The 26,079-nt window shown below is 52.5% G+C and overlaps 2 protein-coding genes across 2 annotated transcripts in view; one reads left to right on the forward strand and one right to left on the reverse strand.

Annotated features, from left to right (window-relative positions):
- Positions 1 to 2,298: 2,298 nt before the first annotated feature.
- Positions 2,299 to 17,341, forward strand: Vash1 (vasohibin 1). Its single transcript, XM_021201942.2, has 7 exons — positions 2,299 to 3,931; positions 8,920 to 9,008; positions 10,443 to 10,499; positions 11,651 to 11,725; positions 12,348 to 12,729; positions 14,379 to 14,491; positions 15,291 to 17,341. The coding sequence occupies exons 1-7, from the start codon at positions 3,590 to 3,592 to the stop codon at positions 15,361 to 15,363; spliced, it is 1,131 nt and encodes a 376-aa protein (XP_021057601.1). The 5' UTR covers positions 2,299 to 3,589; the 3' UTR covers positions 15,364 to 17,341.
- A 6,662-nt stretch (positions 17,342 to 24,003) lies between these two features.
- Angel1 (angel homolog 1) overlaps positions 24,004 to 26,079 on the reverse strand; it is a 29,059-nt gene continuing 26,983 nt past the window's right edge. Inside the window, exon 10 of the mRNA XM_021201983.2 lies at positions 24,004 to 25,884. Coding sequence (XP_021057642.1) covers positions 25,724 to 25,884 — 161 coding nt within the window. The 3' untranslated portion in view covers positions 24,004 to 25,723. The remainder of the gene's footprint in view (positions 25,885 to 26,079) is intronic.

Below are 26,079 nucleotides of genomic sequence, written 5' to 3' on the forward strand. Positions count from 1 at the left end.
GAGGAGGAGGGGAAAATCAAAGTAGACTGATGTGAGTGTTAGTGCCAGAGATTAAATTAAAATCCAGAGATTTTATTTGGTTAGCAAAGAGGATCACGGTCGTAACCACTTGGAGCCAAAATAAGGAGTGAGTGACCCAAGTGTCTCTTGTAAGTGTTGTTCTCAGGACACATGGTCGGAGGATTCCTGGGAAGGTCCGACAAAGAACCCAGGATCTGGTCCCACTTCCCAAGCTGTGTAACAATAGACAAGACCCTTGTCCTCTCTGGACCTTTGCCTGAGACCGAGTGAAACACATCCTCCAGGTTCTCCGTTGCTTTTTGCACATCCTTTGCTGGACATAACTCCTCCCACTTCTACGCACACGAGCCAATCAGCACCCAGCATAGACCATAGGGGTTTGTAACCCTTTTCTTCTTTCCCCAGCTTCCACCTCACTGAGGAGTGACCCTAACTATACACTCTCACAGTCATCTACTCTCTGGCAGAGGACTTCATGGGAATCGTGCCCAGCCTTCTCCTCGATTAGAAAACCCTAAGACACATCACTCTTGTTCACATCTTCTTGTCTGAAGGTCTGAGTGAATATTCTGTGTCTTTTTTTTCATGCATTATGAATACCCCAAATCTATTTCATTTTAGGAAATCTGCACTGATAATTCTGATGCTATGTCACAAACTTACCTGCTTTTTAAAAATAAAAAGGATCACTTATTATTTCTATTTCTGTAAAATTAAGTCAGGGTCTATATCGTTGATTTGTCTCTGTTCCAAGCCTGAGATCTTGGGTGTAAGAGCCAGAGGCTAGGGGCTGAATCTTCTATAGCTTCCGTTTACCACCTGTATTGATTATCTGGGTTGACTGAGGGAGATCTCAGCCAGAATCCTCTCACGTGACATCTGTATTCCTTGAGCTTCCTAACAGCATGGTGGCTGGTGTCTTTTGAATGAAGCAAGCATCTCATGTTTGTGCACTGGATCTCAGAGCATCACCGTCTCTACTTCTGATCATTAGAGACAAGATCTTAAGCTCAGCACATATTCAGAGGAAGGGGAATCAGACTCAGATATTTACAAGAGGATGGCAGAGAACTTGCAAACATACTTTAAATTCACCATAGATAAAAGTAAAAGTCAGGTATCATTAGGTGGAAAGAAGTATTATAAGGAGACCTTCTACTCTAAACACACACACACACACACACACACACACACACAGAGCCTCACCTCCCAAAGGTTGTGCCATGGCCAAACAGCATCACCTGGGAACACATAGGTCTTCGGGAGACCTTTAATATCCAAACTATGTACCTGTCAGAAACAGAAATGCTTCTCCCAGATAACTGCTATTCATACCAACTATTGGTAGGAGGAAAGAAAGTCTTACATTGCAAACTCAGTTGTAGACCCTTGGTAAAGTTCTTTTGTTTGGGAGTTACCAGTAGATCTGCGCTACTGGGAAAGAAGAGGGTATGTTGGGTCTCCAGAGTCCATGGGCCACACATACCTGTACTAATTCTGGGCAGGTCGACAGTCCCCAAACACTGCCTGCCACCCTTACGTTGCTGTCTTGGTCTCATGACTGGGAAGGCTCATGTCTCCAGCCAGATATCCTGGCATTGGGACAACCAAAGCTAGAACTAGGGGCACACTCCCAGGATCCCATGCAAGCAACAGAATGACTGCCAACCTCCACAAATCCTCCTTAAAGAGCAGTGGTGGCGCACGCCTTTAATCCCAGCACTTGGGAGGCAGAGGCAAGTGGATTTCTGAGTTTGAGGCCAGCCTGGTCTACAGAGTGAGTTCCGGGACAGCAAGGACTACACAGAGAAACCATCTTGGGGAAAAAAGAGGAGAGGGGAGCACTGCCAGAGGGCTGAGTTTATCCAGTGTGGTCTCTCTGTTGACAGTTGGGGAAACTGAGGCCTGCAAAGGGGAGGGATTTATTGGAAGTCCCCAAGGAAGACAGGCATAAACGCCATCTAGAACTCGGGTCTTCCAGGTCAGCATTCTTGCTTCTATAGCTGAGTTATACTTTCAGGAAATTCCGAACCGACCGCCACAATTCCTTCCCATTCCTTCTGCTCTAGGAATCCCCCAGGAGTTTGCTCTGTGTGGCGAGTAATAAACTTCCTCCGCAACTCTGCAGTTCTCAGCGCCCTAAGAGAGAGGTGAGAAGGGAAAGGACGTCCAGGGCATCCCTGCAATAACTTATAGCTGGGGGCTCCGGGGGAGGCAGCAGCAGGACTAAGACCCGGTGGGAATGCGCTGGCCCTTTAAGGGGGGGACGGAGCGCATGCGCGGCGCGGACCGGAGTCGAGCCGGGTGGGCGGCTGGAGGGCTGGGGACCCGGCTGGCGGCTGCGGTGGCTTCTGCTTCGCCGAGCCGGGACGCAGCGATCGGCCGATGGGTTGCACCTTCTCAGGCTGTTGCTCTCCCCAGGGATCCACGCACCGACGCCGGCCCGCGCTTTGTCAGTCGATTCCAGCCGCCGCCGCGGGCGGAGCCTGAGGACCTGCGCTCGCGCCCTGCACGCCCAGTTTTGCTCCGCTTGGCCGCGGGAGCCCTAGCGCAGCATCCTTTTGCCCGCTCATGCTGCAGCTGCTGGCCAGCGGCGAAGCTGCGGCTGGAGCCTGCCGTTCAGTGACCTCAGCCCGGTCCCCTAGCGTCGCCGGAGCCGCTCTCCACGATGGCTGAGCTTGGGGCTCCGCGCCCCTCTTTGACTCGGCCGGGACCGTTTCGCGCCAGGTGCCCCGGGTGCCCCCGCTGAGCCGCGCCAGGCCAGGGTTCCCAGGGCCTGGGCGCCCCTAGCCCTCGCCTCCCCGCCTCGCCCTTCCCCTCCCGCCCTCTCCGCTGCTGCTCCCCGGGGCTAGGGGCTAGGAGACCCAGACAAAGCCCCACTTTGTGAGGGAGGCAGGCTTGGAATGTGCGGAGCGGCGCGCGCCCCCTCCCCGCCCAACCAGCTGCGAGTCTTGGCTCCCGGGAGGGTCGCGACCGAGAAGTCACCCCGGGCATCGCCCTCTACCCTTGCATCCTCGGCCCCCGAGGTCCAGACTCGGAGCTCACGCGGGACCCCTCCGCTCGCGCCACTGTGAGTGAGCAAGGATTTCGTAGAGGAATTTGTTCTGTCCAAAACTGGGAGTGGGCACCGGTGCCTTGGCCCACCTTTTCGGCGTAACTGCAGGTCTGAGCTGTCTGACCTCAGTCTCCCCACCTGGACCCCCACTTTTCTCCTCTCGGCCATCCTAGATGGCTGTGGGTCATTGTTCTCGCTGCCAAATGGGGATGATTTGTACAGGCTGCCAAGTTGGGGTGTGTTCTCTTTATCCTGTTTTCCAAACAAAACAAGGCCTTTAAGGCGGACCCTGGGCAACCCACCTGGCCATCACTCCAGGTTGATGCTCTGAGTCTTACCAAATGGTATTTTATTGTACAGGAGCCACGCCCTGGTTTCTTAAAGCACCAGGCACTGTTTGACCATGTGTTATCTTTATAGCGGGTGTGTGGGAGGCCTTCTGTGAGGCGCTTATTCCCCCCCCCCACACACACACCTCTTGATCAACCCCCCACCCCCGTTGAGGATTTAGGGATGCCAGGGGGAAAGAAGGTGGTCCCAAGTGGCAGCAGCAGTGCCTCCCCGAACGCAGCCGCCGCCACTGCTGCTGCTGCTGCTGCCTCCGCCGCCGCTGCCCCCCACTCTGGCACTAAACGTTTGGAGACCACCGAAGGGGCCTCAGCACAGAGAGACGAGGAACCCGAAGAGGAAGGGGAAGAGGACCTACGAGATGGAGGTGTACCGTTTTTCATCAACCGAGGTGGACTGCCAGTGGACGAGGCCACCTGGGAGAGGATGTGGAAGCATGTGGCCAAGATCCACCCTGATGGAGAGAAGGTAGCCCTGCGCATCCGTGGGGCCACCGACCTGCCCAAGGTAAGACATGGAGGGGCCAGGCAGTGTGAAGACGAGTTTTATTGACCTTGGAGCTAAGAAAGTAACCTACACGGATCTTGTTGCTGATGAATGAAGTAGAGGAACCATTGTTGTGGTAAGATTTTTAAAGTATAGGTAGGTGCCATCTGTCCAGAAGTTTCTTCCCAGTGCTTTTGGAGTCATTTAATAGGAGAGGCTCAGTCCCCTATCTCCAGGAGGCCCTCCCTCATGACATCCTGAGCAAGACCACAAATGAACTGGAGAACTGGTGTAGCCTGGCCTCTCCTTGGCTCAGGACACTTGAGAAGCCAGAAAACTATGAGGCTAATGGTGACTGACTGGGAGAGTGCAGGGCTTGCTGTGTATGATGAGAAAACGTTCTCCTGTATTATCTACGGAGTTCGGCCAGCAGCATTCCCAAGGAAGTGCAGTTTGGGTTCCCCGTTGAAGATGAGAAACTCAAAAGATAAACAAGAAATAGCAAAGTGGGGATTCCCACGTCAGGGCCTGGGGTCCCTTCTGCTCAGCTCTGGTGGGTACCAGATTCAGTCGTGTTAGCAGTGACCCTGTGGGGAAGAGATGAGTTAAATATTCTCCTCCAGTGACTGGAATTCATCCTCCACAACAGTGCCTCTCTAGGGCTCTGCTGAGCAAGGAGAGCCTCTATCTCATTCATCTTTGTCTTCCTGAGGTCTCCTGTGTGCCTGGCACAGGGTGGACACTTATGTGTGTTTGCTAAATGAAAGGGCATTTGGGATATGCTGTGCTGGGCAGTGCTGTGCTAAAAATGTGCAGACATGTACGTGTGTGTGTGTGTGTGTGTGTGTGTGTGTGTGTGTGTGTGTATGTGTGTGTTTAATGTTTATGGTCCAGTCCAAGAAAGCACTGCTCCAAGTACCAAGGCCACTGGTCAGAAGTCAGAGGCTAAGGGTTAGTCCTGAAGGAAGAGAGGGAGAATAATTACTGATACACGGAAACCAGGCCTGTTTTCCTCTTGCTTGTTTATTGGTAGAACTGTCAGAAAAAAAGAAATGTTTGGGGGAAAAGATAATCTAAGGTCGAAGGTTGAGCTGCTGCCTAATATTTCCCAGGGGAATAAGCTAGATTTGATTTTGAACAGTTACATCATCATCTCCTCATCTATTTAGCTAATCTGAAATTGGACATTGTTTCCACTGTCTTATCCTTAAAATGAACACTGTGCAGAACATTCTAAAGCGCACTTTCGGGGATTCCAGCTTTGATTTTTAAATATCTGAACAAGAAAGTATGACATTGTGGGGTATTGTTTTGAATCACCTGCTCAGGTGAGCTCAAAGCAATCCCCTGCACCCCCCCCCCCCAGCCTGCTTGAGTCACAGCTTTCTTATCTGTAAAATGGGTTGGTAGTGGAGAGGGTGAAATGAGAAACTACGTTAATCATCCAACTGCAGACGAGGACTGTTTCGAGGAGAGAGATGAGATGCCACACAGAGCGTCTGACTGATGAGGCCAGAGTCACACACATGCACCACAGTGTCTGGCCCTCTTGGTTCTGTTTGAATTGGGCCATAGGAAGGTGACAGAATGGCTACAGTCAGTGCTTTGAAGGTCTCTGGCCATCAGTGTCTTTGATAGTGATTAGTTACTAATGTCATCTTCTGGCCTCGTGTTCGGAAAGTACATGTTTGAACAAATGAAACTGTTTGTTAGGGAAGAAAGTATGGAGACTGGAGTATGGGGGGGTGGGATTTTATGAGAGGTTTCTGACACTTTGAAACATCGTCTTTAAGCCTTTGGGAAAGTGTCTCAGTGAGGAAGTGGGGAAGCCTGAAGCTCAGTGTTACTTTGGGTCAGGGAACCCTTGGGGTGCAGAGGATGTGGAGGAGCCCTAGAAGCTTTGGAGAAGAGCAGCAATATTGGGTGTCATACTGGGAGCTGCAGAAAGGCCTGGCCCTGACCTGTCCCATGTGGCCTGCTGCAGAGGTCACACTGTCCCATGATGGGCCCTGGAAGGGTTTCTTAGGATACACAGTGTCTTAACAGACTGCTTGAGCTAACCATTAACATTAGATTTCTCACACAGTGATCCGAAATCTGGCATCTTTACAAGAAAGGGAGAGAAATGGGAACCGCATATCTATAGCAGCTGTCAGGAGGGGCTGGGGGGTGTCTCCCCCTCCCCCATTTTGCTACAGCTTCCCATGACCCCACCCACCTTCCCTGAGTTTTACAGGCTAAGTTTCTGCGGGAAGCTGGAGCCACAGCAGCAGGGCAGTGCAGTCAAAGCCCTGGAGGGGAAGCCATCATGGTCTCTCACCCTTGCGATCTCGTAACTACTTTTAAGAGGAGGCTGTGTCTTTGCCCCTCAGCATCTCCAGCTGTCCACGGATCAGTGGCAATGTCCCTTTCAGGGGGATATTGAGATGAACTGATGGTGGAAAGCGTGTAACACCTCATTAGGTGAACATCTAATAGGTCCCCCGGTGGTGCAGAGTGGGCACGCAGCAAGCCACAGGTACTCGCAGCCTCTGCAAGAGCGATGTTAAACATAACAGTTTCTACCAGGATCCAGAAGCCAGCAGCAGGCCATGCTCCTGCATAAGAGTATCTCCTTTGCTGTTCCCAGCCACTGCCCCCTGTGAAAGCCCAGCAACCATTTGCCTAAACCTGGTTACTGTAGGCCTAGTTGTGGCTTTGGCCACTGAGCACCTGCAGATGGGAATCCAGGTATCTCTAGAGGGCCAGATAGCCCAGGGCAGCGTGTGCCAAACCGTCTTTGGCACCTATCTGTAGCCAGGTGTTGGTCAGTGTCCCGAAGCATTGCTTGCAGCAGGTCAGTGATGCCTACCAAGGCGGGTTCTGTTACTCCCCTTTCATGAGTGAGGTGCATTCCCCTGTGAGACATCCAAGGTACCACTGTTTAGGAGTTCCCCTGAAATCATAGAGCTGGGTTCTACAGCATGGCCAGTTCTGTCTGCTGTGCACATCACTAAGTCTTCCTGTAGGATTGTCCTAGAACCCTGGACCAGGCTTTGCTCCTGGGAAGGTAGTCTCCAAGGCCACACATAGAATCCTAGGTCATTTCTGGCTCTTCTTCCTCGGTGGCCTTCTTGCCAAGCCCTTTGTGTGGCAGGTACCTCTGACGCTTTTGTGGGTACCCCCGTTCCTGGCTTGAGTCTGTTCCCAAGTCTTTCTGCCCGAGCTCGGGCAAATGCTTCTGCTATGGCTCCTTCCCTGTCCAGAGTGGTTCACGAACAGGTGGGTTCAGTTACACAGCTCCAGTTGCTGGGACCTATTTATCAAGGAGGGGGTTACTCTGCTACACTGAGAATGCCACCCCCACAAGGTCCAGCAACTTGGGTGGATGTGTTTACCCTCAACCAGGATGGCCAGACAGCCAGCTGGACAGTGGTAGTGTGCATCTGGCACCGAGTGATCAGGGAAGTGAAGGTAGGGCCCGTCCTGAGCTTGTCTCCTGCTGTAAATGACAGTGCCAGTTTGAAGATGGGAGTGATGTGAAAAGGGAAATAACTTCTCCAGGCTGTGGTATCTGCTGCTACAGACTGGCTAGACAGGAAGCAAAGGGCCCTGGCGAGAGGAGAGGGAAGAAAGACATGCTAGACAGCTTCCCCGAGCCAGGACCCTTCCGTCCTGCATCTCTGCCCTGCGGAGTGAGACAGTATCTCCCACCATTCGGAGCACCCCGGAGACAAGTGTGTGATGATAACTCTGTGTGACGTCCCTTCCTGATTGAGCTCAGCCACAGCTATGGTTGTTGTTTATAAAAAAACTGATTTAAAAATCAATTGTTTGATTTTTAAAAATCCTCTGTGGGCCCAGCATACCAAGGATGGATCCTTCTTCCTCCATAGAGCCCCACCCTGAGCGTACCTAGGACACGATACCCCTTCTGTTTACTCCTACCCTTACGTTTGCAGCTAGGTAGGCATGGGCAAGCTCCGGGTGGCCTTGGAGGGTCCAATGGCAACCTACCCCATGGGAAAGGGTGGAACATACTGCTCAGGGATGGAGTGGGTCAGGAAAGGGCGTTTGAAGTAAGACCTGACCCATAATTCCCTTGTCCCATTGCCACACTCCTTGACCATTCCGGTTGGTGCTTTGGAGGCCCTGGCACACCTGCCATGCCAGTGAGGTGATTAACACCCCTTGCTGAGGTTATAGCCACCTGTCCAGGACAGACCCTCTAGCTTAGGGTACCACCTGGTAGAGACTGGAACACTGAGAAAAACAGTTTTAATCTAGTCCTTGAGCCAGAGTGTATTGGTCTGGTTTTCGTTGCTATAACAAAACACCTGAGGCAGGACACTTGTGAAGAAATGAGGTTTATTTAGCTTGCAGCCTTGGGGACTGAAGGGGCCCCTGTTGGTTCGGACTGGGGTAAGGTCTAATGGCGACAGATGGGATCATGACAGGGCCATGGAGCGACAGATCACACTGGAAGCAAGAAGCCAGAAGACGGGGGAGCTGTGTGTTGCTCCTTTGTTGACAACCCTGAGAACTGCCTTCTTCCTCTCCAAGGGCACACCTCCAGTACCCTAATTCCTTCATCTAGAGCCCACTCAACATTACCAACCCAAGAACAAAAATCTCAACACCTTTGCCACATCCACGCTATAGACCAGAGTGAACCCCAAACCCAAACAAATTAATCCCAATCCAGACTTTCTCATTAAGTATTAATTAATGTGTATATTAAATTTAGTCAGTGGATCCTTCTGTGTTTTCTAAAATTATTTAATAGCATGGGATTCCAAGGCCAATATAAGCTCTCCCCCCCCCCCCCGTTAGAAGTGCAGTCAGGTGTCAGGGATGCTGAGCTGGGGGCCTGGGAGGAAGCTTGGGAGGGAGGCATTGCCAGGGAAGATGGCTCAGAGTAGGAGCCTCCCCAGGCTCCCCAGGGTGTTGCTGCTGCTGGGGGGGAGGGGGCTGGAAGCTCTGAGGTGTGCCTCTCCATGTGACAGAGATTTTTCTCCATCTGTCCCTAGATTCCCATACCAAGTGTGCCTACTTTCCAGCCGACGACGCCCGTCCCTGAGCGCCTGGAAGCCGTGCAGCGCTACATCAGGGAGCTGCAGTATCCTCTTGGCTCCAGAGCTGTGACCACCACTTAGTGACAACCCCAAAGATCAAGTGGGGCCTGGCGAGGGATCCGCAGGGCCAGCTCCCTCCCAACCTCAGAGCTGCTCTTCACTGGCATCACTGTTCCCTGGAGCCGCTGAGGCTGTGTCTGAGTGCTGGACTTGATCCAGCTTCTCCAGCACCAGCTTCCCTATGCTCTGTGTGTGTATGTCTATGTGTGTGTGTGTATCTGTGTGTGTTTGTGTCTATGTGTCTGTGTGTATCTGTCTGTGTGTTTCTGTGTGTATCTGTCTCTCTCACTCTGTGTGTGTGTCTGTGTGTGTGTCTACGTGTCTGTGTGTATCTTGTCTGTGTCTCTGTGTGTGTGTCTGTGTGTATCTTGTCTGTGTCTCTGTGTGTGTGTCTGTGTGTATCTTGTCTGTGTCTCTGTGTGTGTGTCTGTGTGTATCTGTCTGTGTGTCTCTCTGTGTGTGTGTATGTGTCTGTGTATCTCTGTGTGTCTGTGCGTTTGTGTCTGTGTGTGTGTATGTGTCTGTGGGTATGTCTGTGTACAGGAAGAAGGGGACTCCTAAGCACCTTGCTGAGGAAAGGGGGTGTCAACTGTAATTCATCTTGTCCTAGCCAAGGGACAGAAGCAGCTCTTTGGGGTCACTGCAGTGCTCAATTTGGGGGGGGGGGTGATGGGAAAAGGGACAAGGATCTTCTGCACTAAGATATAACATCCACGTCCTGAAGTTTTCTCCTATTTCTTGACATTGTTCCTTCCATGTCTGGAAGCAGGTAACCTTCTGTCTCTGCCCTAGGACCCTGGAGCTTCTGCCCGAGAGCTGTGTGTGTGTCCTGAGTCCTGTGCTCCTTTGCTTATTCCTTGTGCTTTCTTAGACACCCAGGACCACACAGCCCAGGGGTGACACAACACACAATGCGATGGTACCCTCCTTGCATCAATCAGTAATTAAGAAACTTCTCCACAGGCCAGTCGGGTGGGGGCATTTTCTGAATTGAGGTTCCCTGTTCCCAAATGACTCTAGCTGGTATCACACTGACATAAAAGTAGCTGGCACAGGGGAAGCAATGGTGGCCCCTCGGCCTTCTTAGTTGTTGGGAAAGCCCAGCACTGCCAGGAACTGTCCCCAGCTAAGGCAGCTTTCTCAGCACTGCTGGGCTGGCTGCCCACTCAGTATCCTCCCTGAGACAGCAGGCCAAGAGAGAACAAGAGGCATTGCCAAAGAGTGGGGGAGAGGGTCTATGAGAGTGAGGTGAACCCCATGCCCTCCCCTCCCCCTCTTCCTCAAGAACAAGTCCTGAGTGTCCTGGAGGGTGTTCTGTAGGGCTTCTGTAGCAATCCTAGAATCTGGGGTAGCAGCTGAGGGAACAGTACCTACAGCCTTCCAGATTGAGCCAGGAAGTCCTTAACCACTGTCCCCAGGTACAATCACACAGGGACACAGTTCTTTGAAATTAAGAAGAGCAGACCTCTGACAGGGTAAGTACAGAGCCTCTGGGTTTGCTCCCCTAGGGAATTTCCTGTGGTTTGCCTTCTAGTGACAGCTTAAAGGGTTGGCAGAGGACTTTTCTGAGGAAAGCCAGCCACGGGATGGGGGAAGGGTGCTTCCCTGGGGCCCTAAGGAAGGAAATCCCAATGAGATAGCCACCCAAGGCTGATGAAAGGAAGCATAGTTGAGCTCCTAGTGTAACCCCTAGCCCCGCCCCCAGCCCCCGCTTGCAGGGGCTGGGGGCGGGGGCAGGGAAGACCATTTCCCCTTTTCTTTCCTTGAATCCTGCGTGTACTCTGCATTATATGGTACCTACAAGAAAGAAAACTGCTTCTCTCACAGGCTAGCCCCATCATGACTCAGCACGCAGACCTGAACTGAATCTCTTGTTCTAGACAGTTTAAGTTGCTTACTTAATCATGGGAAAATATGCTGAGTTGCTTATCTATTGAATTAATTGTCCCCTCTCGAAGCCCTTGGGTGGAACCACATTCTCTCATCCCTGGGCTTTGCTCCTGCCCTTCGGATGCTGCTTTGTGTTGCATCCTCTGGTAGGATGCAGGTGACCCTGACAAAGCAGAGCTAGGCTGAGTCCCTAGACCTGGAGGACAGGCTGTTTTGAAATAGCCTAAATTCCAAGTTCAGGGGTAGGCCGGCAAGTCGAGCAACAGCTGTCTGCTTGAGATGCTACATCCAGGCTGCGGAGAGTATTTCCCATCAGTTAGCAAGTTCTTTGGGCAGCTGTGGCTAGATGAGTATCTGCTGTGCTCAGGGAGGGACCCAATCAATGCCAAGCTTTCTACCCTCCCAAGCCCTATTGCCACGGGAGAAGGCATGAGCTCCTCAGATCCCAGCTCCAGTCATGCTCCCCTCCCCCAGCCTTTGAGCAGCAGCCCGGGGCCAGGAAAGAGGAAGTGACTGGAAAGAAGGACAGACAGTAGGCCTACTTCCCCATCCCCAGTGTTTGCCTCCTTACCCACTCAGACTTTAGATTTGGGAGAGGGAAGAAACACCAGGCCTGGGGGAAGACAGCCTGGACGCAAGCTGCAAGCTTGTGCCCCAGTCTTTCTGGCTCTTCACCAAATAGGGCCTGAGAGGGTTGGAGACTGTCTTCACACAGCCCCGCCTCCCTTTCTCATAGGCTGATGGACCTGGCCAAGGAAATGACCAAAGAGGCTCTGCCAATCAAATGCCTGGAAGCTGTGATCCTGGGAATGTATCCTTCCTTGGGCCTGGGAGAGACTGGCTCAGACTGGCCCAGCCTTGGCTGCCGGCTGTGGAATGGGAGGGTCCTAGGGGCTTCCTGTGCTAACAGCTATTGACCCCCAGCATGAAGCACCTCCCAAGGTGGAGGAGTCTCTGTAAAAGGGAGGATTCTTGGGGAGGTCTTCGTCTCAGAGCCCTCTCTTGCTATCTTCCCAGGCCAGCTGGATAGCTTGTTTTTGAGTCCCATGGTCAAGGTGACCCTGTTTTGGGCACTCCATCCCTGGATACAGGGTTAGACCCTGACTGTTGTGCCATTTCCAAGAAATGCTCTGGAAGCTACAGAGAAGTCCAGTGTCGGCACGCCCAGGTAGTGCTGATTTATAGACGTGACAGATGGGCTTTTGGAAGCAGAACTAACCTAGAAAGATGCACACGGTTTCTCAGCCAGCCGCGCAAGGGCAAAGGGGTACCCAGGAAGACTGACCAGCCCCCAGGAGAAGCGGCCCTCTGCAGGACCCCAGTCAGGGCTGGGGCGTGGGCAGGTATACACGGCCAGTTTGTCTTCAGAAGGCTTTGGCACCCGTAACCACCACGCGTGACCTGACGCTTTCCTTAGCACTCTGATTCACCAGTTACCTCACCAACAGTATGCCCACCCTGGAACGCTTCCCCATCAGCTTCAAGACCTACTTCTCAGGGAACTACTTCCGCCACATTGTGCTGGGGGTGAACTTCGGGGGCCGCTATGGCGCCCTCGGCATGAGCCGAAGGGAGGACCTGATGTACAAGCCCCCTGCCTTCCGCACGCTCAGCGAGCTCGTGCTGGACTACGAAGCGGCCTATGGCCGCTGCTGGCACGTGCTGAAGAAGGTGAAGCTGGGCCAGTGTGTGTCCCACGACCCGCACAGTGTGGAACAGATTGAATGGAAGCACTCGGTGCTGGACGTGGAGAGGCTGGGGCGGGAAGACTTCCGCAAGGAGCTGGAGCGTCATGCCCGAGACATGCGGCTCAAGGTTAGCATGGGCAGGGGGTTCACGCAACCGGTGCCAATCAGCTGCTGCTCCCTCTGCATCCTCTTGGGATCCCCTCCATGCCTTTAGCAGGTTGCACCAACCAGTAGGGCTTGCCTGAGGATGAAGTATCTACTTGGACTCAGGATGGGGCATTACTCAAAAAAAAAAAAAACAAACAAACAAACAAACAAACAAAAAAACGTTCAGTTGTTGAAGTTGTCCCTTCGAGGTGGGCAGACAGAGGACTAATGTAGAAGTAGGAAAGGAGTGAGCTGGGAGTGAGTCATAGATCTGTGCAGTTGGACACGTGAGGGGGCGGGGACATGGTACTCCAGGCCTGGGTGCTTTGAATGGAAGAAGCAGACACCTGAACCTGTCTGACAATGGGGCAGGATGGGGTAGTGAGCAGCCGCCACCTCTCCTGTCCATCTCGACTCCTGAGTCCCTATGCTCCCTGCCTGTAATAAAGGACCAAGAAGAGGTCAGCAGAAAGCGGAAGGTCCATCTCTAGGGAAGACACTGGGGGGTGGTGAGCCCTCCCCTTCTCTCCCACCATTCGGCAGGTGCTGGAGAGTTGGAGGAGTCTCATGGACCAACAACAGTAGGCTAAGAGCCCCAGGAGTTGGCTCCCATAGGCTTCTAGTAGGCAGACTTGGTGAGGGGGCTTTCAATCTTCCTGGACTGGAGGTAGCTTTCCTAGGGCCTGTCAGGGCTCTCCCCAGTGTGGTCTGCCCTCTGCATTGCTCAGCCCTACTGCACTGTGACCTGCTCCCCCCAACCACCGGAGTTAACAGTGTGTGTTCCCCTAAGGTAGGAGCTGTCATAGGTCTGTATTACAGAGGGGCTTTTCTGTGCCTGGGCCACTCCCTTCCCCCAGCTTGGTAAGCCTGCACCCCACCCACCCTCCCCCACTTCCCCAGCTCGCACTGTTGGGAGCATGGTCATGTTTTCCGGTTAGCAGCAAGTGGCATTGATAGAAATGGAGCTTATAGATTTCCTCTCTTGAGTGCTGTCGATTCCCAGACAGCTCAGCGCTGGACTCCTCTGTTGCTTTGTTTTCAGCTTTGTTTGAGCTGAGGAAACTCAAAGCAGGCTGACCATCCTACATAAGGGATGGTTTGGGTTTGGCCTCATTTTGTCGTTGTTGTTGTTGTTGTTGATGATGATGATGATGATGATGATTTTTGGTTGGTTGGTTTGGTTTTGTTCTCTTTCTGAATCAGCAGTCCAGCTCCCAGTGTGACATCTGATGAGCCTGAGACAAGTCGGTGTCACTGTCAGGCTGGCAGGACCTGACTCAGAGCTCAGCATTTGCCAGACCCCCAACTGGCACATTTACCTAGCCTGGCACATTTACCTAGCCTGGCTAAAAAGGTCTTTCTTTCTTGAAAGGTGTTTTCCGGTCCTAGGACAGTGCAGCGGTGCCTCCTGCACTGTGTTTGGGACCCTTGTGGAGTAGACAGCCCGACCAAGGATCTGCTGCCCCCGTGGCTTTAGTGTCAGGGATGATCCAGAGATGGGGTAAAGGTCACCTGAGGCTTGGAGCTCAGACTGCATCGGGATGTCTTCCAGGGACTGCGGCTCCTAGCAGGACAGAGTGGGCCGTGCAGCAGCTCAGAACATCCTTTTCTTTCTTCCTCCCTATGCAGATTGGCAAGGGGACAGGCCCTCCTTCTCCCACCAAGGACCGGAAGAAGGATGTTTCCTCCCCACAGAGGGCCCAGTCCAGCCCCCATCGCAGGAACAGCCGCAGTGAGAGACGGTGAGGAAGGAGACCCCACCGTCTTTCCCTTTCCTCTCTTCCCCACTCCTTTCTCCTTCCTGTCCTTTGCTCTGTCAGAAGTCACTTGGCAGGCTAACGGCAGCTTGGAGCCATTTCCCTAAAGAAAATCCCCTCGGCTGTATCCGGATACCCTGTGCCTAGCCAGAAGGTCTGAGGCAGGCAGCAGAATGGACTGAGGAGGGAGGAGGGACCCAGTGGGGCCCCCACAAGGCCCTGAGCTCTCCTCAAGCTTGCTGCAAGGGCTCTGCATAGGACCAGAGGCTGAGCAGCCAGGACCAAAGGCTTTAAGCACAACTTTTGTCCCCTAGGGTGTGGGCTTGTGTCTGTGTCCAAATGGCAAGACTTGCTATTTAAATATCAGGCCTCTCGCTCTGACTCCCTCCCTCTCCCACACATTATTCTGGCTCTCACTTTAATTATAATTGTGCCCCCGGAGCCGCCTCTCTGCTGTGAAAATGAGGGGTTGCTGAGCAGGCCTCTAGTGCTGAAATGCCCATTGCCCCTACCTTTGATCTAGGAGGCTTTTGTAAGGAGCCAATTCCGGGTTGTACTTGAAGCCATTACCCACAAGCTATGTAAGTCATCAGAAAGCCGGAGGCTGTGTGACCAACCGCAGGGGATCTATCCTCTGGTTCCATAAACACTTCCCACACTCTGCTGCAGCTGTAAAAGCCCCTTAGAGGGGGGAAGCCAGTGGGACAGCTCTCCCTCCCCCCCCTTTCTCCATTTCCCTAGTAACCACCACCCCTCTTCTTACCCTCTGCTTTTCTTCCTGCAGGCCTTCAGGGGAAAAGAAACCTGTGGAGCCCAAAGCCATGCCAGACCTCAGTGGGTACCAGATCCGGGTGTAAGGCAGATGCCAGCACCCCCAGATCTCCTCTGCTTCTGGAGGCCCTGACCCACCTGCAGGAAAGAACCTACTTCATTCCAGGCAGAGGCTGGTGATGGGGTGGACTTGGGGTGGGAGGCCAGAAGGATGCCTTGCCACTCAGCCCCAAGTGACTTCCCCTCCCACGAAGCCAAGCCCCTAACTTTGGGCCAAGAAGCGGATAGTGTTTTATTTGGAGTTTTAGCTCGACAACTGAAGTCTATAAGGTATTTGAACGGAAAGGAGGATGGATGTGTTGGTAGCTGTCAGGGTCTGTTTTCTCTCTCTCTGAGCACCGCGTGGCTTAGGGAGGAGGGCTGTTTCCTTCTGTGGTGCTCCTTCTCTCAACAGTGATCGGGGTTTGTGAGCCTCCCCAGCCAGTGGGGGGAGGGGGGCGGGGTAGGGATGGCAGTGTTTTCTCCAACTGGGCCTGTCCTGGCAGAATCATGACCCAGGGAGAGGGAAGCAGGGTGGGAGGTGCTCCTGAGAAACGATTTATTTTTCAAATCAGGAACTTGGCAGAAGCTACATCTACCTAAGGTCCAGGAGAGCCCTTTAGACAGCACTGTGCCCCCCCAACACACACACACACACACCATCTTCACCATGGCCAGTTTGGGATTAGGCTATCCGAGAACCAGGAGAGGACTATAGTGGGAAGAGTTCTGACCCTTAGCACATCTGCTGGCTCCGTCTAGTTTTGATTATTGCTGCAGCCCAGGGGCTGCCTGCAGAAGGGCTGGGCTTTGTAGAGAGCCCAGCCTTGTCCTGGGGACACCATGACCTTATGAAGCTTGGCTGGGCATGGGGTAGTTGAGTGGAGCCCTCTAGCTGTGTGGGAGTGGGATCTTCTCTTCCCGTCTAGTAATCTCAGCACTTGGTGGAGAAACAAGACCAGAGCAGGCTGCCTAACCCCCAGGGTGCCTTCCCTGCCTTAGCTGCCTGTTTACTGGAGTAGCGGCCAATTTTAGCAACTCTTTGGGATACTGACGGGAGCTGGGTGATGGGGGCAAGCAATAGGAGTTGTCTGCCCCCTGGCCCTGGGGCACAAGATCCCGGGTAGAAAAGTGAGGTGTGGAGAGGAGCTGTCTGGGCTGGGGAGGAGAGCCAGCCCTTGAGTTTGGAATGTAAGTGAGAAAGACTGAGGGAGGCAATTCAGGATGGGGCTGTGTAGGGACTGTGTGGGGACTGAAGTCCCTGCAGCACAGGTGGCACTCAGCAAGTTGCTAGAGGCTTCAAGTGACAGAGGGCAGCTGGATGAGGTGACTTTACTGAGAGGGACTTAAGGGACTTTACTGAGAGGTGGAGTCAGCTTGGGCAGCTGCCAGTAAGACTGCAGAGGGCGGAGGGCTGGCTGGGATAAGAGCTAGAGACCTAGGGACTCAAATGCCTACAGGGCCAGCAGGTGGCAAAGAAGAGGGCTAGATGGGGACTGTGTCCCACCAAAGAGAACATATCCCATTAAAGTAGGATGCTGCCATTGTACTGTCCCACAGTGTAAGCCCTAAGGGATGTAGGCCTTTTTTTTTTTTTTTTTTTTTAAGGGTCAGGGCTCTGAACTAATATATGAATTGTAATTGTTTTAAAAGTTACCAGTTCAAGAAATGATCACCATAGCCGAGAGAGTACCAATCCACAATATCTGGGGTAGAGAGCGTGGGCTGGTTGTGGGGAAACTGTGGGTAGAAAATGTGACAGTTTAAAGTTTCCCAAAGGTGGCAGGGGTCACTTCCTGTATCTCCCTCCTGGCCCCATCCTGCAGGCAGAGGCTGAGTTTGTGCTTGCTGGGTCACCAGAGTGGGTAGAGTGGGATAGAAAGAACTCTTCCTGCCCGGAAATGGATGGTGGCTGGAATGAGGAGGAGGGATGCCCCTGCGGTGACATACCAACAGTTCCTGGGCCCAGAGCCAGGCCCACTGGGGCCCAGCACAGGCACCATGGGGGGTGGGGGTCTGAGTGTTTAGTCCCATGTCTTGCCTGGTTCCTCCTGGGGTCAGGGGGGGGGGCCTTGGAAAGTGCATAGCCTAGGCTACACCCCTTAGCCAGATCCATGAAAAGACATAACACTATTTGATCCATCTCAGAGTTCGGGGAGTAGGGATGGTAGTCCCAGTAACTCCCATGCCTTCCTTGAGAGGTACAAGACTGGACAAGATCTTTTTTTTTGGATCTCAGTGCGGCTGCTTATCCCTGGGACGGCAGCCCTGTGTGTCTCTGGGAACTTCAAGATATGACAAAATATGGGAGGAGGTGGTGTGCAGAGAGCTGGAGTCAGGTGTATTTGGAGAACAGCGCCAGGTCCCAGGTCCCAGGTCCTGGAGCTCAGAGCTCCTGTCCCTCCGAGGCCCAGGAAAGAAGGAAGCAGGTAGAGCCCTGACTTGTTCAGGGCTTGAGGGAGCAGTTGATGGCCAGGGGTACACACACCCCTGGTGTTCACCTCTCCCAAGCTAAGGGCCTCCGGCCTGTGGAGAGTGTCATAGGCCACAGTGGTGCTTTTTTTAATTATTATTTTATTTTTTACTCTTTCTCATATGTAGCAAGCCGCCCTTCCCTCTGTGGCCACTTACGCAGGCTGTGCTCTCGAGGGCTGGCCTGGCTGTCTGGTCTCCGGGGTCAGGCAGAGGCAGGGACATTGAGGCCTTAGTCACCATCCATGACATCACCTCATCTCACTTCCTGTAAGAGCCAGGGATCTGGCAGATGTCTACAGACCTTCTGACTCAGGCCTGCCTTTCAGCTCTTCTACCCGACCCTCGGAGGGGGGGGGGGGGGGACTGCTGGCTGAAGAGGGTCAAGGTGAGGTCAGAGGAGGTTGGTTGGTGGAGGTGGCATGGGCAGAGGTTCCTTGTGTTTGGTGTTGGGTCAAAACACTGGGAAGCTGGCTCCAGAGAACCTTCCTCTCCATCCAGCTACCTGCCGGTCCTTTCCCCTCCATAGCCTCACATTTCCATGTTCCCCAGAACTGTCATGCTAGCCACCCATCCTTAGTGGGCATGGCCAAGTGGGGCAGAACAGCAGCCCACTGGCCCCAGACTTGATGATGAAGCCTAGAGACTGGGTACTGAGGAGCAGACTCAGGAAATAGACCATGGCTGATGTCTGGTCATGTCAGATCATGCCCCGACCCCTTTCCAGCTGGGAGGACATCCTGGCTCAGGGGCGGAATAGGTCTAATGATAGCTGTGCAGGCTTTGTGCTCTGAGGTTTGTGCCCGTGTATCACCCCAGCTTTCCTGCCTGGAATGAGTTCGGGCTTAACACATCACTGCCCCACCCTGACGTGCTATCAGTGGTGTTAAAGTGCAAGGATGCACAGGTGGGGGCCAATAAGCCAGAGGTGTGAAGGGCAAGGGCATTCTCTGAAGGAGTAGAAGTGGGAGCTAGGGATTCTCCCTCCGGGTACCACAGCCTCTCCCACCAGCATCTCCAGCCAGGTGGGGCTGCCACCGTACTAGCTGTGAGTCCTGTGCTAGGACCCTCTCACTCCAGTTCAATGCATTGGGGTTCCAAGCTTCCTTGTTAAGTCTGGAAAGAAATCTGGATACACTTGACCCCTGGGCCAATGATGACAGGCCACCCATCCCCTGTGCTTTGTTGGGCTCTTGTGTTGTCCCTGATGCCATTATTGTGCCCTTGTATCAGTATTACCCCTGCCTTTCAGTGCACACTTTGTCTCATTCCTTTCTCACCCTCCCCTGAAATGAATAAAGTCTCCCAGCTCCCATCGTATGGGCTGGCAGAAATCACGTGAAACCTTGTCTGCTTTCTTTTGGGAGCTGCAACCCAGGCTCATTCCCACCTTCTGTCAGCCCCACTGGCTGCAGGAAGAAGCCAAGATTCCCAAGTAGATGGGAGGGTAACCAAACTGAGGAACAGGAAGCCTCCTGGCACTGGATTCTGACTCTCAGCCTGTCAAGGCTGTTCAGCTCCTCCTAGCCCTAATCTGGAATCAGGTTTCCCATCCAGCTAAGAGGTGCCTCTTCCTCACCCAGCTCCCAGGAGATAGCCAGGCCATAGCTCTCCATAGTCCATCAGGAGAAAGGAGAAAGGCGGTCCATTTCAGGAAATCACAGCCACCAAGATCGGAAGCTCCTTCTCATCAGTTGCCCATCTACAGCTCTGAGGAAACCTCCGGCCCCACCACTTTGTCCATCAGCTCTAGACCTCTTAGCTACCCACACTAAGGCAAGTACCATACTGAAAAGCAAACCAATACACACAAGAATTATCTTAGAGCCCACAGCATTTGCCAGCCTCCTCCCATGTCTCTCCTTGGGCTAAGAGAGGGGGCCATGCTGCAGGACAGCCAAACCCCACCGGATCTGAGCTAAGACAGTGTAGCACAGAAAGCCTCTGTCGTTTGCAGTGGTTGGGGGTCAGCATGGTAGCTGGTGAGGCTGCACGACTCTGGATGCTTCTCTGGGGCTGCACATCTTACTGCTCCCGGAGGGTGGAGCCAAGGAGAACGTCTGCTAACTCAGACTTTAGTGCAGAGGTGGCACCGCACTTTCCATCACTAGAACCTGTCGTGGCTAACTCTGAAGGAGAGCTCGCAGAGGGAGGAGGGTCTCCCACCCCACATCGGGGACAGAAGTACAACATCTGAAGTAAAACTTCCAAAAAGTAAGCCCCAACTAAGTGTTTTTGCCTTTGATCTGGTTCTTGAATCCAGAACGCCGTCTGCGGTGTGCACTCGGCAGGCTCTCCTTGCTCTGAACCCAGATCCACTCGCCTTACATGAGCTCCTGTCCTGTCACCAATGTTATTACTGTTTGTCAACTCTGAGATGCCAGCCCAGTGTGGTTCTGTCCCCATTTGACTTTATCATGTTCAGCTATTGCCTCAAGTTTTCGACTAGTAGGTTATAGATTCCGAATAAAATTGTCTTGTGGTTTGCATTTGAGTCCCAGCATTTTTTGCAGAATATTATTGCAGAAGTTGCTTTATCATGGACTTCCTCGTGTAATGTCAGAATTCTAGGAAGTCCATCTTAAGTCGTTGGTAAGACATCCCCACACCTGACATGCATGTGTTCATTTGTGAATGCATGTTCAGAGAAGGCATATGGATGGCCCATAAGCACAGTAAAAGCTCCTCCGTGTCATCCTAAGCAAAGAGTGGCAAGTTAAGGCCACAACAAGCTGTGGTTTGCATTGCTGACACCAAAACTGTGCCCAGTGATGGGAGAAGCCTGGCCGGAGAGTTCCTTCTTTTCCTGATGCCATGATACTACAACCAGAAGAGGGTGGCCTCCAGTCTCCTCCACTGTAGCGAAAAGGTCTGCTAGGATCCAATAGGACCATACTGTTGATGCCAGCTCCCATCAGCAGATCCACAGGCTGATCAAACATAGGCTGATCATCCTTGGGCCTATGATTTCATTCCATGGCTTGATGCCACAAAAACACCATGGTTTGCTGGTTAGGTAGACGTCTGGGTATGTGAAGGAGTGCAGTCAGTGCTCCAGTGTCCAGGATCTACTGGGTAAAGAGGATGTGGATGGTGCTCTGACTGTTTAGGAGATACTGCTGTGAATCTGTGAAAGTTGGTTGCCACATGTATCCCAGCCCATACGGAAAAGCAGGTTCCAAATTCGACCCACAAATGAAGCTAGACAAAGCCTAAAAGAAGCTCTCGGCCATACTCAGACAGTGCAGCACACATGAGGAGTGCCTTAAGGCTAGGAAGGAGATCAAGGCTGTCCGTCTAAGAGCAGAGGTCACATTGTGATCCCAGCTGTTAGTATCTGGGAGTAGCTTGAATGATACACTTAAGAGATACTTTTGTTGCCAGCTAAACTACACACCCAGATTTAAAAAACAAAAAGCAAAAAACCAACCACAACTTTTGCACAAAGGTAACCAGAATTTGCGACCATGGTGAAGGCACGGTATCCCATGGGGACATGCTATTTAAAACATGTAGTTCCAGTTCCAGTGAAACACATCAGAGAACTTGGTAGGAAGCCCCAATGGTACAGGCCCACACTGGGGCCAACTGCTCTTGAACCGAGGGCTAGGGATGGCCTGGGGTGAGCATAGGCCATCAAGATCATGCTAAGCCAGTCAGTTCCATAAAATGCAGGTATGTTGCTACTGACCTCTGGGCTGCCCAGAACCCAGGTTCCTGGGGGACAGCAGTTATCTTATTCTCTGCTGCCCAGGTTCTCCCAGGCACATAGCCTGGTCCTATGTCATTTAGGCATATGACTAAATTGACTTTTCCCAAAAGCCCTAAAGAGATTGATGAACTGACTCCGCCTCCCCATCTGCCAGGACCTAGCATTTTGACTGCTGCTATAGAGGGCAGTGGCAATGGGAAGCAATTGTCATACCAAGGACTAAGACTGACCCAGATGCAGGTTGCCAGGCAACACTTAGTATTTGCCAAGGTGGAGTGGAGAACCAGCTGTAGAGGCCTGTCAGGTAGAGGAGACAGGTTAACTCTTTGAGCCAGCCCATGAGACAATTCTTTCCAATCCCTAGCTGGTAAGAATTTGCTAATGGGAAACAAAATTTCCAAGAATTTAGGTGTAATAGCATGTAAGAAGTCATTTTCTTCTGGGCTGAGATCCTACTCAGTAGGTCATAGGGACTGGAGACAGTACAGAAGGACTGTAAGATACATGGAATTCACATTTTTCTGCCCCAGGATGAGCTGATCTGCACCACTACCAGGCTTTGTAGATGACCCTTGTCTTCAACAATTAAAGGACAGGCAATGGTGCACCAGGCTGTTGGGGGCAGAGGTGCTCTGTCCCAGACAGCTCCTTCCTGGGAGTAGCCAGAGATAGGCCTTCATACCCTAAAAAGAGAAGCTACATCATGCATGACTTAACACACTAAAACCCAATTCTCCAGTGAGTCACTACATACCAGCTAGGAACTAGAAAGAAAAAGCAAACAAAGGTGGTTGATTGTAGCCCTTCCTGGTCTCCAACTGTTTCTGAGCCTTCCCAGACCCCTACCCCACGATGGGCGACCTGCAACAAAGCCTGACTCCCCTGTTCCTCTGGAAAGGCTATGTCTGAGAAGCAAAGGACAGCAAAAGATTAAGCAAAGATTCGAGATTCTGGACTTGTCGCTGGGTCTCTGCTTCCGCTGCTGTAAGAGGCTATGGAGACCACACCCCTACTGCCTCCTAGCTGTGCTGTTGTCTTTTCCCTGAAGTGGGGTTGGGGAAATTGCTCAGTGAAGTGTTTGCTATACAAGCATGAGGACCTGCATTGGATCCTTAGAACCAATGTAAAACTGGACATGGTGGCTCACACTTATAATCCCAGCCCTGGGGAGGCAGAAAGGTGGATCCCTGCAGCTCACTGGCCAGCCAGTCTCAATTGCTTTATGAGTTCTACGCCAATGTGCTTAGAAAACAAAAACAAAAACAAAAACAAAAACCAAGCTGGATGGATCCTGAGGAATGACAACCACAGTTGATCTCTGACTACCACATGTACGCACACACACCTTCACAAGCATCCACAAACACATGCACCCACATGGGCATGCACCCTGCATTTGTGCATGCACGCATGCACACACACACACACACAAGCTCATCATAAACTGTTAGACAAAATTCCAAGTGTGTGTTTAGTGCAAGGAAAGAGCACTAGAATGCAAAGCTTGGAGCTTTTGGATATACCCCAGCCCACAGGGTCAGTCATCCCACCTTTCTGGGGATGATCATTGGGTTCAATCTCCTACCACAAGTTTTTGGCACTCAGGATCCTTTCCTTGCCATGGCATACGCAATACAGACCTAGAAAGCCCTCACAAGTACTCCTTCAACTTCCTTTCACCAAAGGATGCAAACTCAAAGGCGGAGGAATTAAGTGACTTACCTAGTCAGCAACCAGGCTGGCCAAGCTAAGGCTCCTTAATCCTTCTCCTGGCTAAATTTGCTTTCTCCTAAATCAGTGGATTCTGACCCAGAGTTCACCAGCTTAAATAACACCAGGTCCCTGGAGAGACAGCAACTAGAGATTGAGTCTGGGACTGACAATTTGTTGAGGTAAGGCAGAAAACCATACCTTCATCTCGCTCGGCCTTGGCTTGGCATACTGCATAGGGAGACTAGAGAAAGACAGAAATGATAGCAGTTAGGCCCGGCAAGGAAGAGAAGTGTTCCAGTGACAGATGGCCCATAGCTCAGCCTTGGCTGCTACCAGAGATGATCAGAAATAGATACCCAGCAAGACCATCCGCCACACACGTCTCGCCTCACGGAGCTGCTGCTGCTCTGACCAGGAACACCCTGCTTTCTACACCAACCCGTCTGGAAAAGTCTACAGAGGCACAAGGCAGCAGATGGAATAAGAGCAAAAAGCAGCTAAATCAGAGCCCCTCTTTTCTCATATGGGGACTGAGAAGGCAGCTGCACCCTGCGAAGGGCAGGGCAGGGCAGGGCAGGGGACTTCACTCAAACCCTGTCCCCCCACCTCCCAAGCTGCAGAGCACAGGGAAGACAACAGAGACAGATGGCAAACATTTCTGTTCGTTTAGATCCAGAGGCCCCACCCTCAGGACCAAAGCTCCTCAGACTCTTCCTCTGCCCACACATTCTCCAGCTCTCTCTCAAACTCCATGCTTTTCAGAGTCCCAATAATAAGACCAACAATGTACGGGGCACGATAAGGCTTTATTTGGAAAAACGTTGCCTGGTTCTGCCGGCTCCAGGGTACAGTTTAAATGCCATTTAAACCCCCACACTTCATTTCTAAAACAGAAACAAAGGAGAAACAAGGAAAAAAATAAGCCACCAAGCTCTGGCCCTCCGCCTCCTTTAGCAGTTGAACCTGCATTTCCTGGCAGGGGGAAACAATCATTGGCCCTTGTTCTGAGAACCTACGGGGCACGGTTGTGGAACCATCTCAGGAGTTGCCCAGAGAGCGACGGTGAAAAGTGGGCTATGGACAGACAGATGGGCCTGGGGCTCAGACAGGCAGATGTCCAGTACCCAGAAAACAAAACTTAAAAACAGACACACATAGGAAAAGACGTCCCCCAGACCTGAGCATGGGAAGCTGAGAATCAGCAACGCAGCAGCAGCAGCAGCAGCATTCCAGACAGGAATCAAGGGAAGGATGTAACTGCTGGTCCACCATGCCTAACTGCAGCCTCAGTCAATCCCCTTGTCTCTGGGCCAGCAGATATTCTGAGTTGAAGCTGTGTGGAGGATCTGGCCCGAGGACACCCCAGGCTGCACCCCAGCAGTGAGTAAGGCATGCAGGCGACATGGTTTGGGCTACAGGGGTTTTCAGTAGGTTAGGGGAGCCCATGTTTGGGGAGGAAAGGCAGAGCAAATGGGCAAGCACTGCCACCCTGAGTTCTTAGACCTAGGTTGCCCAAAGCCAGGCTTCTGTCCAGATGTTTTGGCCTGAGCTAAACAGCAGGCTTCTCCAGAGAGAAAATGGGAGGGAGCACGGGAGGAGAGGAGGAGGGGAGAGAAGAAGAAACTTTCTTAGGTGCGCACAGGTCAGAGAGCAAGCCCTCTGGGGTTCCAGTGCTGGCTAAGGCTGCTGTAGCGCCTCCTGCTCTTTCTGCTGGGACTCCAACTCTCACCCAGTTCTGGTGAGACAACAGTTCCCTGAAGGCTCTGTCTCCTCATCCTTCAAATGCCAAAGCCTCCCAGCACTGTGCCAGCCCAGTGAACCCCAGCACAAGGCGTCCACCTGCTTTCCTCAAGGAAGGCAGTGAGGAGATCTGAGGTCTGGGCGTCCCTGAGCTGCTGCTCCAGGCTGGGGGCCAGTTTGTCTCCAGAAATAACAAGTGTGCCCAAGAGGCCAAGATGACTGACTGGGAGAAAAGGGCCCCACACCTGCTGCCTCCCGGCAGCACACAATTACTATGTCATGCTGTCAACCTGCCCCTAGCCCAGCAGCTCACGGTAGCACACGGACTGGGCAAAGGTAGGCTTTGGCTGTGCTGGGCAGTCCCTCCCCAAGAGAACTCACGCTTTACACACACCTTGCTCATGTGCATGCCAGAGCCCAGAGGTCATGAGAGAAAAGGGAAGGTTGGGTCAGAGGGTGCCACCAAGAAATGGTGAATAACCAATGAGATCAATAACTCCCGCAACCCTGGTCATTAGAAAAAAATCAATGGGGGAGGGGTGCTGGGTACATGGAAGAAAGGGGAGTGTTCTCCACCTCTCTCGAGGCCACCTAGCATGTGGCCCAGGATTAGGAAGAGGTTGGGGCAGGGCAGGGACCACAGGCCGAGAACGTGGACAGGCTGGAGAAAGTCTAACCACGGGCAGGAGGGAACGAGGGAAGGGACGGACGTTTCCACAGCACGGGGCATTTGCAGTCGTCGGTCCAGTGAGCTCTTTCCCTGGGGGCCCTCATGGGGCAGTGACTTCCATGCCGAAGCTGGCAAGCAAGCAGAGATGGTCTGAAGAGTAGAAGGGGTTGGGTAAGCCATTGGCAGCCCAGAGAATCTCTTCAGAGAGGAGGGAGAGGCGGCCCAGGAGCTTGAGAGTTCCATCTCGATCCAGTCTGTGATCTGGGGCACAAAGCAGAAGCAAGTGGGTACAGCAGCCACCAGCCAGGCTGCATGGCACAACTTTCACTTTAAATTAGATAGCCTACACACACACACACACACACACACACGCATACACACACACATACATACACACATACACATACATACACACACATATATACACACATACACACACATATACACATATATATA

Source organism: Mus pahari, chromosome 7, assembly GCF_900095145.1.
Source record: "Mus pahari chromosome 7, PAHARI_EIJ_v1.1, whole genome shotgun sequence".
Classification (NCBI taxonomy): Eukaryota; Metazoa; Chordata; class Mammalia; order Rodentia; family Muridae; genus Mus; species Mus pahari.

Coding starts and splice junctions, on each gene's coding strand:
- Vash1 (XM_021201942.2), top strand. CDS start 3,590: ATGCCAGGGGGAAAGAAGGTGGTCCCAAGTGGCAGCAGCAGTGCCTCC. Junction 3,932..8,919: donor GGGCCACCGACCTGCCCAAG/GTAAGACATGGA, acceptor ATCTGTCCCTAG/ATTCCCATACCAAGTGTGCC. Junction 12,730..14,378: donor CCCGAGACATGCGGCTCAAG/GTTAGCATGGGC, acceptor CTCCCTATGCAG/ATTGGCAAGGGGACAGGCCC.